Consider the following 12,036-nt stretch of genomic DNA (forward strand, 5'->3'; position numbering starts at 1 on the left):
CTAAATCCTGCAGGACACCGGCCCTCCAGTACCGAGTTTGGACATACCTGATTTACAAATTAAACTACAGATTTTCTAATGATAAAACATATATTTCAAAAGTATGTAAAATGTACTTGAAACAATTATTAGTGTAAAATTGACTTTTTTGATTGTATTACTGCAATGTTTTATACTCTGCATGCTTTATTTATCATTTACATCTTTCTCTTCATGTTATACATAATCATTCTTTTGTAAATGAAAATGTATTCAAAAAGAATGCTACTATAAAATAATCTACAAGTTTTTGTCTTAAAATCAGTGAAATATGTTTAAGTAATGTTTATGTGGCCAATAAATGATATAGCCTTTATCTCTGTGGAAATTTACTTTAATTTTACATGTTAGTTACTTTATTTGCTTTATATGCTTTTTTATTTTCTTAAAGATTGAACGTTTCTGTTATGTCAGTTTTATTTAAAAAATGAATTTATCTGTTAAACAATTGTGTCTAAACAATTATATTTACGTGATATAATATCTAATGTAAACAAGTATGTTTAGAACAGAACGAAAATGGCTATTTATTTATTTATTTATTTATTTATCTATTTATTTATTTATATATATATACCTACCTCTTATTGGGAGATGAGCAAATCGTACTAAAATGTACAAAGTACTAAAAGTTACAAAAGGCAGATTGCGTTGGACATCCCACAATGCGCTTGACGTAGTTTCAACTGAAAGAACTACAAGTTCCATAAAAACGATTTTCATAAAGAGTGCAGCTTCCGCGCAACTCCACCATCGTCCAATCAGATCCCACGCCCTTCACGTAAGCCCCTCCCCCGCCAGCTTGTGTTTTTTCCTCCCCTTCAGTTCTCCGCTGCCCGCGACGCCATATTGCCGAAAAACACCCTTTCTCTGAAACCTCCGAAAAACCATCTCCGCCAGAATGTTGTACCTTGAGGACTACCTCGAAAGTGAGTAAAACAGCTCTTTTATCTATATATGTTCGTATTATCGTAAGTAGGTGTTTTAGAGGGTGGTTTAGGGCGTGTTTTGCTGTCACATCCGTTAGCTTGTAACGCGGTTGTTCTTCTTCCCGGCAGTGATCGAGCAGCTACCCATGGATCTCCGCGACAGGTTTACGGAAATGAGAGAGATGGACCTGCAAGTGCAGAGTACGGTTTCAGTTTAAACTCACTTTTGTGCCTTAGAACACCACAGCTGACTTAAACTAACGTAAAGAGCCTTTCATATCAGTGGAGATCTGTTTGGTGAATTTGCAAGCATAATAAAAGCATGCATGTGTTGTGATGTTGCACACTGATGTTAAGTGCAATTAGAGCATGTGGAAGTTGAGTAACACCAGTGTCACCTAAACCAGGGAAAACTTAGGATACATTATTGCATTGAAATGCATTTTTTTGGTCACCCCAAGTAATTTAGAGTCTGACAGTGCCCCCATTGACAAGATTTTGATTGTCTTCATCACACGGGAACACAGTTTACTTATAGCAAATGCATGTATTTGTTAACAGATTAAGGTTTTGCATCAACCATAAACATGCATAGGTACTCATTCTAGTTAGAAATGTATATATTTCTAATTAAATCATTTTTACAAAACAGTTATCACAAAGACATTTCTTCTTGGAAATGTTATAGACAGTTTTCATTACATGTAATTTCCCGGTTACATTTCCCACCAAAATCATAAGGAAAGACTAATATTATTAAATCAATGTTTATATGTGTATATTCAAGTCTAGTTTTGTAGTTATAATTAAGATAAACCTAATTTACATCAGTTAAATATTTTTATATTATATAGTTTTAAATAATTTCATTTTATTTTGTGGTGATTGGGATCTGGATATTTTTCCACAGCTTTAGCAGTGATTCATGAATCACCCTTTGTAGGGGTTGCACCTACAGCCTTTTAATGATCTACTGAGATCTTTAACCAACCATAGACTTCCACAGTCGCCATCTGTGTGGTTGTGAGCCAAGTCGGGCTCTTGACTTCACTTTTGATCATGTTCCTTTGTTCAGATGCGATGGATCAGCTTGAGCAGCGGGTCAATGAGTTTTTTACTAATGCCAAGAAGAACAAGCCTGAATGGAGGGAAGAACAGATGGAAATCATCAAAAAGGTAAAGAACAGATGATGTGCACTTCAGTCGAACTGAGTGTTCTGCAGGTGATAATAATGTAGTATGAGATCTTTTAATGTTGATAATGCTTTTCCTTATTTGAACCATCAGTGTTTTTGGGTTGGACACTTTTTATTGACTCTTTTCAAAATTTAAATTAAACAAAAGGGGGGGAAAAGCAATATATGACATTTTAAAATGAATGGATATTAAATATTACAACCACACTTTACAATACAGTTCCAGTATAGTTAATTTATTTATTACCATTAACTAAGGATGAACAATATTTGCATATTATGAATTAATCATAGTCCTACGTTTAGTAATGTGTTATTAAAATCCATGCTTTTGCTTGTTAACATTAGTTAATCAACTGAGTTACCAAGTACTAGCAATAAACAATTGTATTTTATGTTAAAAAAGATGAATAAATACTGTAATAAATATATTGCTTATTATTTGTTAATGTTAGTAAGTAATTGCATTAGCTAATGTTTTCCAATGCAATCTTATTGTGAAGTGTTACCCATATTGTTTACTCCCGGAATCAGCTGCAAAATATATTGAACAATAAAAATTATATTGCAATTTAATTTAATAAAACATCTAAACTACATTCTAAGTGAAGCACAACATTTGCTTAACTGATATAATAAAGTTTGTATGTATAAGATGAGATCTTTACGCTGAAACTGACAGTGCATATTTTTTGTTACTAGCAAGATATGATATATTATTTTTTTGTTTTTATTTCATTTGTTATTCAATATTTTCCTTATTTTCATTATTATTTTTTAAATTGCATAATGATGAAATAATGATGAAATCATGATGAAACAACTGCTGGTTAAGTCATAACAATGATTGATAAAAAATTAATAATGGATAGTTTTGCATTAGAAGATAATATGCTTTCCTAATGATCTCTTTCTGTTTACCAGGACTACTATAAAGCTTTAGAAGATGCGGATGAAAAGGTCCAATTAGCCAATCAAATTTATGACCTGGTGAGTAATTTACTGTAACTAGCAACACTAGCCTTTGTGTCAGTACTGTATGGTCCCAGTAGGTGGCAGCACATCACTAATAGTAAAAAGCCAATGGATTTCTGGGAAGCTTTTTTGTTTGCTATTTAAATGCATACTAATGCTTTTTCGTGAGATTTAATAGACGTTTTTAAATACATTTTTCCTAATGAGAAGTGACATTTGAACTTGTGTGTGGGTTTGTGTAATCCGTTGTGTGTTGATCTTGTGCCTCTTATGTAGGTTGATAGACATTTACGGAAGTTGGATCAGGAGTTGGCAAAGTTTAAAATGGAGTTGGAAGCAGATAACGCTGGCATCACAGAGATCCTGGAAAGACGTGAGTGACGCCTCTCAATCACCTTTTTTACAGATAACTGGCTAATTTCAAAAGATAAAAAAGGTAGGAGTTGGCAAGTTTTTAAAATCAGTGTAAATCATTTAAAGAAATATGATATCTACATGTTTTTAATATGAACAAAAATAACTGATTGCTTGTCTTCAGGAAAAGTATACACATATCTTAAAATGTCTGGACATGCTTTAGTAAACTAATCATCTTGTAGCTTTGTTCTCATTTTTAAGCTGTTCGTGAAGTCAGTTTTATCTTTTCTAGGGTCTTTGGAGATGGACAGCCCTTCTCAACCTGTCAACAACCACCACGTACATTCACACACCACAGTGGAGAGTAAGTTTGTTCCAAGAAAATACCTTCTGTCTAATTTTTGGTTCCAGTACTCTGACCTGTTTTCCTTGTCGTTTGACAGAGAGGAAATACAGCACGCCAGCCCACCACACTACTGAACACGTACCTGAAAAGAAGTTTAAGTCAGAGGCCCTGCTCTCCACGCTCACGTCAGACGCCACTAAAGAAAACACACCAGGTAAAACACACATGCTCTCTTCTCCTGGGTCAGCCTGTAAAAACAGACACAACACAAAAATAAACACAGGTGAACCCAAGAAATTCTTCATAGACATTTATTTTGCAGTGTTCTGTGTATGGTAAGAATAAAAAAAAAACTATGGAATAAAAAGCTTTCAGAATGACATGATCCTTTAGAAATAATTTAAGGAATAATTTGCTTTTTGATAAACAATTTGTGGTGTTATTATCAATGATCAAAATTAAACTTTTATAAATATTAAAAGTCTTTTAAAGTTTATAAATAAAATTTACACTGCAAAAAATGCTTTTCTCAGATTTTCTTTATTAAGTGAGTTCCTTATAGCAAGAAAAATAATCTGCCAGTGGGGTAAGAAAAATAATCTATGTCAAAAGGAAGAACAAGATTGTTTTGCTTACCCCATTGGCAGATTATTTTGCTTGTTTTAAGTAAAAATTAACTTAATATTGGCATATAATTTCTTAAAACAATCCATTATGTTTTGCTTGCCTAGAAAATGCTTCTTGATGAGAATTTTTAGATATTTGGACTATAAACAAGTCAAAAAATCTAAGTAAGATATTAATTTTTTGCAGTGTACATTTTAAAACAAGAACTTTCATAACATAATTTATCTTTCTTATTAATTTTGATCAATTTATTTCATGTACACTGAATCAAAAGTATAAATATACAATTAGACCCCCCACACAATAGTGCATATGCTTTTTAAATACCTTAAAATATTAATTGATTGGATGCTTTGTATGTCTATTTATATCTGTCTATCAGATGTAAGTGGCATAATTAGTAAATTTGTATAGGTATTGTCTAGATCCAAATGTAGATGATTTATGTATGGAAAAAAATATGTAGTTAAAATGTTAGGTTGCATTTTTGTTGGTCCTTTTCATTAAATGATCAAATTTTGCATCTTATATTTCTTTACCTTGAGGTGCATGCAAATAAATCAAAGAAAATTGACTACATCCTTTGTACTTTTAGGTATAAATGTTTTTGTAAACTACCATAATGCATGCATTTTGTTATACTCTAAACAACTCAATCTTTAGGGAGCATAACAGCTTAATGAAAATGTGCATTAGAGTCATTTTTAATTTTTTATTTCCAGCTAAATAATTGCAAACATATTGAGAATATTTTTTATAACCACACAATCCTAATCCTAATTACAGTGACAAGGGAAATGAACCACAATAACAATTTGTCATAATCATACAGGCACATATGTTTATTGTGTGTGGTAACTGCTTAAATGGTTCTCAAGAAACGAGCTTTATGATGCAATGAGATTACTGATCACTTATGTTGCGCTGTTTCTCACAAATGTTTTCTGGTCATATACTGAATGTGATTTTTTTGTGTGTGTGTGTGTGTGTGTGTGTGTACGTTGCAGGCTGCAGAGCGAACAGCACATCCTCCTCTAACAGCATGTATAACGTCAACTCGTCCCAATCACTCACCTCCTCATACAACCTGAGCCCACTTCCGGCCGGGCCTGCAGCAGGAGCGGGTGCTATTTCCATGGCAGCAGCTCAGGCAGTGCAAGCCACAGCACAGGTAAACCGCCTAGTTTTACACTACACTTAATTTCCTGTTCAAACTATTTTTGGCCTCATAGGAGTCTCTTTCATACTTCCTCCAACGGTTATTTTCGTGTCAGTTATTATGTTATCGAAGCCGGTGTTAATTTCAGCACTCACTGCACTTTAGTATTATAACTCGAGGGAAATCACATCGACACATCCTGTCCTGTATTTTTAGATTATTTTCATTATTGGTGTTTCTTATTTAATTCTAGTGAGACTCCATTTTTCAATCACCTTTTGCTTTTGTTGTTATTGTGTGTATTTTTTTTTGTTATTACATTTTTGATACACTGGTAAATAATATAAAACAAATTACCGCAGTCTTTCATGTAGCGGGTTTCTTGGAAATGATTAACCCCTGTTTGTACAGGCTTTTAAGATGGTTTTTTGTTAATTTGACTGATCACAGATCATCAATGGAGATATGTTTTTCTTTATTGGTAGTGTTTGAATTACTCTCTTGTGTACTTTAGATTAGAGCTGCACAATATTTCGTTTCAGCAGCAATACTTAAATGAGCACATCCACAATAGTCACATTGCAAGATATGCAATGCTGAGTCTGGATTCTAGTTGACCAGGAGCTACAGAATATATTTAATTGCTGTATTTATATGATTAACACAACAAAAAAAAGAGATACTTGGAATTTTTGTCTTGTTTCTAGACCAAATATCATTTCTAAGTGAAAACAAGATTTTTTTTAAAAACTCTTTAATTTTACCTTATTCAGAAGTTTAAACCAAAATAATATTTTTTTACTTGATTTAAGAATTTATTAGACATTTGGATGAAAAAAGTAAGAAAAGGAGCTTTTGCATTGTGATTATTCAATTTTTGAACCTGAAAATTTTTTAATTTCCTAGAAAAAAGTCAAATAGTGCTATTCAAACTAGTGAAACTGTGTTCATATCGCAATATTTATCGCAGAAAAATAAAATATTGCATTATCATGTTTTTTCCAATATCTTGCAACCTTACTTTAAATGACCTTACTGATTTCTTTGAGGAGAGGGTTTGATCATCTGATTTGATATTGTGAAAATGGCTCTCGCAGTTATAGTTCAACCTCAATGAAGACGGCAGAAAATGAGACCGAGATTAGCAGCTTGTGTTCATTTATTGATAACCCAAAAACTATTGTGGGGGTTCCAGTGCTTAATATTAGGCAAAAACAAGACCTTAATCTATTTCATTTTTTGAGTCTGTGCTTATTATAACATTTTATGGTGATTGAAGAAAGGTTGAGTTAAAACTGTAAAATTGCTGGGGAAATAATTAATTCAATGTAAATCGCATTTTAAATATTAGCTTAATTGCTTTTAACTAAAAAACTAAAACTGAAGAAGTAATTTTTGTTAAATATGTTTTAACTCTTATCGTCTTTACATAATGTCGGTGTTTTAGTTTATTTGGTTTATATGCATTGTCTTTATTAGGATTTAACTGTCCATTTTAGTTTGTCAATTTTAACATCTTTTTAACATAACGGATGAAAAATAGCCTTTTTCTAGTACTTCTGGTGCACTTTCTGCAATGCTAATTAATGTATACTGTCCCTGCCAAATATATAATTATATATACAAATATTATCTGGAGAGACTTAAAATGAAATATTTTTAAATGTGAATCCTTCCAGAATTGTGCAATGTTTTTAACAAAAGTAAATCTTAAAAAACTGTTTTAGTTTTTTTTATCTTATTATTTATGCATTTATCTTATGTATTATTTGTTGATGTTGATGACTTTTTATAGTTAAAATATTTGTATAATTATAGAAAAGTGGTATTTCTAAAACGTTGTAAACTTGATTATTTTTTGATCCATGGCATAGGCAGAGAAGCTGGTATGGCATTAAATAAATAAATGAAATACAATAAAAACTAAATGCATGAAAATCTAAGCTAATTTCAAATATATTTAATAGTTTATAAAAAATACTGTGTGTGTTTCAGATGAAAGAGGGCAGGAGAACATCCAGTCTCAAGGCCAGTTATGAAGCGGTCAAGAACAATGATTTCTTGGGTCGAGATTTTACCATGAGTCGAGACTCCAGCAGTTACTCGTCTTCTGCGTTGGCCAGTACGCTCACGCAACCCCTCACATCCACCAACAGCTCTGACTCCCGCACAGCACGCAAGACCAAGTAAGACACACACACACAGGTGCCACAATAAAGAGCCACGTGACCATGCTCGATTTTAAACACTTCATTGCGTTTTTTTTTTCCTCCAGAAGCAACACTAAGTCTTCCAACCACCAGTCCTCTTCATCCTCCTCTTCCTCTTCACTGTCATCCTGCTCGTCATCTTCAGCTTTGGCTCATGAACTGGTACAAACCACAGTCACAGAAACAGACACCAGCAGTCAAGTGGACTGGACTTACGACCCCAATGAACCCAGATACTGCATTTGTAACCAGGTACATTTATGTAGCATCATCTCTCATGCAGTGTATGCATTTAAAATGAACTATCTAATGAAAACAACACATTAAACCAATATTGTGGCATTTAAAAGTTGTACTAATGAATGATAACAAGGCAAATTCATCATGGGTTTTCCATTTTTAAAAATCCATTTATTTGCATTCGTATGTATTTATGAGGAGAGTTGTAACCAATATTGAAACATTAAGTGATGGAGATTTTAATATAATCCTTATATAAACAATAGGAACAAATGCCAGGGAGGAAATGTATATGTTTATATGTTTTTAAACTATTTACACCTATATATTTTTTACAATTCTCACTGTAGAAAGTGTGTGACTGGGTTTGCAGGAGGAGTCTGGGTGTGTGTGTGCTGTTAGTTGGCATATGAGTGCAAAAGAATTGTCTCCCTAAGAATGCGTTTGTTTTATGGCCTCAAAGTGATATAGCTTTTGTCAAAGTATATCAAAAATAGAAATGTGTGTGTGTGTGTGTGCGTCTTTGAATAGTCATCAAAGACTAAACTTGCACAGTCTTTGTTTGCAGGTGCGCTTCTGTGACACTCGGCTGCAGGTGTGCACTGCTGCGTTTGTTGCTCTATGTCTCATTCTCTCTGTCTTTGTGCAGGTGTCTTACGGAGAGATGGTCGGCTGTGATAACCAAGATGTAAGTCAACCCTTCATCTTTAGGGACACACACAGACAACATTTCCTCTTCATAAAACACATACTGGATCACTCTGTCTGGGCTCTGACAGCTTTTGTGACCCCTGGGCAGCCATGATTTTTGTAGCGACGATGGCAAACAACATCAGCATTATTATTTTGAGTGAAAACGGATGTTGAACTATGTACAGTATATCGTTTGAGCATCGATATTACAGTGTGTGTCTCCAGCAATAGTCACGTTGCAGGATTAGATTATTTATTAACCATTATTTGCTGTTTGGCATGTTTTTATCCACTCTTGGGTGATTTTGAGTCTTAAATTTCGCCACAACTTTCTCTGTGTTTCAGCAAATGGAATGAATTTTGGTGATCAATCTTATTTTGGCAAATATTTTGGGGAAATGCTTTTAAAAATTCAACACTTTAGGCATATTTACTATTTTTTTTCCTCATTGACTTCCATTATAATGATATTTATTGATTGCAAATCCATGACACCATATAATCATGCATTCTTGATTGTTGCTGGTGTTCCCAGTTGGGAAGAGGTCAATTTACAAATGTTTACTGTTGATCATTAGTTGCATTGCAAAAAAAGCTTAGCTTCTGGATAAAAATGTTATGGTTATATGAAGTTTAGTGTATGAAAGACCTTGATATGTTTGAGAAAATAAAAAATAAGCATCTCAGCTTACAGAACAAAGTAAACATTAAGTGTATTTATGCACAGACACTGTAATTTGCTGTTTTACTTCATAGAACTTCATATAAAAACCAGAAGCTTTTTTGCACAGGCCCATCTACAGGGTTAATGCTGCCAACTGATGATCAACAGTATAAATAAACAGAGAAAATCACCAACAATCAAGAATGCACGATTATTTAGTGCCATGGCTTTGCAATCAAAAAATGTCATTATAATGGAAGTCAACAGGGCTGAAACAGCCACCAACATAATGAAAGTGTAGTCAACTTGAACAGTACACAAAGGTTAAAGGTAAAAAGATAAAGATTTATTTTTTGACTGTTCAGTTTCTTCCTGAATACTGTTGGACTCTCCAGAAAACCTTAAATCAACAATATGTTGACATTCCAACCTAACACTCAGACTAACACTCAGAACGTTTGGGTTTGTACCTCTATGATGACACTTTTTTTAAAACAATTTATTGAATCTGTTTTGTCTTTTTGCATTGTAGCTTGGTTCGGTAATCTAAGTCTGTCAAATTAAAACAGGTTGAGTTGCCTTGTGAAGGTGGCAGGCAAGTTCATCGGTTTTAACCAAACTGGTCCAATGGTAATTTACTGTACTTGTGTGTTAAAGAGAGCTCAGGGTATCCTATGCACTCCGGATCTTACATTGTATTCTGTGTTTCATCTGCTGCCATCAGGACGTTGTCTTAGACCAGGTGTCCACGGGGTCTTAAAAAGTATTAAAAGTTGTTAAATCAATGTAGAGAAATAAAGCCCTTAAAACTATTCAAAGGTCTTAAATGCTATTTTGCAAAGTATTAAACTTTAATATAATTTTTGATCATGCAATGTATGGTTGTATGCTAAAGTTTGCCTGAATTAAATCTGCCAATATCAGGATGCTCTGTAGTTTAATAAATCAATAAAATCCTACTAGGTTTGACATCATGCTGACATCAAACCAAGGCAACACTATTATTTCAGCAGTTCTGTAGGCGCCAACATGGTGAATTATCTAGATTTCAGATATTTTTATTCAGTATATACATAATATTTTAGATTTGGATTAGTTTCTTACATTAATATTTAGTAAATATACTGTAAGTTAAAATCTTGTCAGTGATTCCGATTGAAAATTGTCTTACATTGTATGTAAAGGGTCTTAATAAAGGTCTTATAGGTGTTGAATTGCGCACTCGGATCCCTGTATATACTCTGTTAGAGTTCCTAAATTCAAGACAAATGAAATTAGAAATTATTTTATTATGGTGGCCATTAGGTGTTTAAATGATTCCAGCGGGGGATGGAGATCTCAAAATAGATTTATTGTATGTTTTATGGTTATAATTTATTAATGTGTACTTGGAACTTCGCCTATGTCATGGCACCCTGCTGCAGTTTTAGTTTCCCTAAACTGGATATCAAAGTTTAGTGCGAGTCAGATTTTTCCAATATCGTTCAACACTAGTATATATAATTTTCCTCTTTAATATGTACGAATTACATTTTTAATACATGTACTTATTAATTAAACACTTTTTAAAAAATGAGAACATTAATGAACTGCTATATTTACTGAATTAAACTACAGTACTTGTGTATATACAAGAAAAAAATGGTATGTATATTTTATAAATGGTGTATGTGTAACATTTGGCCAGTCTGAGAATCTGATTCATTTAATTTTCATTTTATTTCCCATAGTGTCCGATCGAGTGGTTTCACTACGGCTGTGTGGGTTTGACCGAAGCACCCAAAGGGAAGTGGTACTGCCCACAGTGTACAGCGGCCATGAAGAGAAGGGGAAGCCGGCACAAATGAAAGCCAGATCACCTGGGCTGACCTCTCAGACATGACTGTCCTCCTCGAACCAAGAGTGTACATGTCAGATCTCCATGCGATCAGGGTGTGTAGATGTGAACAGAAATGTTGATGTCTGAAAGATGGTGTGTGTGTATGTGTGTGTGTGTGTGTTTGTGAAAATCACAACCAGACTGGGCAGTTTAGCTGGCGAATCAGTCAAAGCGCACACTGCCCTCAAAACGTGTCATGTTTTTATGTTGTTCTCTTCATCTTCATTTTTCTTTATGGAGGCAGATGGGCAAGATGTTATTGGGAGGCCCATGTATTTTAACATTCAAGACATTCCTCAGCTTGCCATGCGTGATGACCCTTCGCATCTGGCAGCTCCTGCTAATCTATAGTATGGATGCTGACTGGGAACTGTAGTCCGGAACTGTTTAATGGACTACAAGTCTCAGAGACATTCAGCGCTGACAAATCTTAACAGATCCTGAGATTACAACAGCAACTGTGACTCCCGGTGAAAATGTGGGATTTATATGTGTGTAATGTGGATAGATGATTTATCGTGCTCCGCTTAAAGGACAGAACATTTCTTATTATAGCAAGGAGCTCTTAAGATGTACAATAGAACAAATGAACAACTGTGACTTGTGTGTATGCTTGTGTGTTTGTGTCTCTAGCCTGTACTGCACTGACGTGGTGATATGTTTTGAGAGATGTGGGGGAAACAAACAAAAAAATCAATAAAATGAGCAAGAGCTTTTGGTAA

At 33.9% G+C, this 12,036-nt stretch overlaps 1 protein-coding gene across 2 annotated transcripts; it reads left to right on the forward strand.

The window, feature by feature from the left end:
• Positions 1-806: 806 nt before the first annotated feature.
• Positions 807-12,036, forward strand: ing3 (inhibitor of growth family, member 3). 2 transcript variants are annotated; one of them, NM_200937.2, is made up of 12 exons: positions 807-968; positions 1,098-1,169; positions 2,044-2,144; positions 3,089-3,154; positions 3,416-3,512; positions 3,789-3,860; positions 3,940-4,056; positions 5,477-5,640; positions 7,624-7,814; positions 7,904-8,090; positions 8,728-8,766; positions 11,166-12,036. In NM_200937.2, exons 1-12 carry the CDS (start codon positions 941-943, stop codon positions 11,280-11,282), a joined length of 1,251 nt encoding a protein of 416 aa, NP_957231.1. In that variant the 5' UTR covers positions 807-940; the 3' UTR covers positions 11,283-12,036. The 2 variants fall into 2 exon arrangements, with proteins under 2 accessions (NP_957231.1, XP_068075666.1); XM_068219565.1 differs by having other exon boundaries at positions 856-968; positions 5,477-5,608; positions 7,779-7,814.

This window comes from Danio rerio, chromosome 4 (assembly GCF_049306965.1).
Source record: "Danio rerio strain Tuebingen ecotype United States chromosome 4, GRCz12tu, whole genome shotgun sequence".
NCBI classification, from domain to species: Eukaryota; Metazoa; Chordata; class Actinopteri; order Cypriniformes; family Danionidae; genus Danio; species Danio rerio.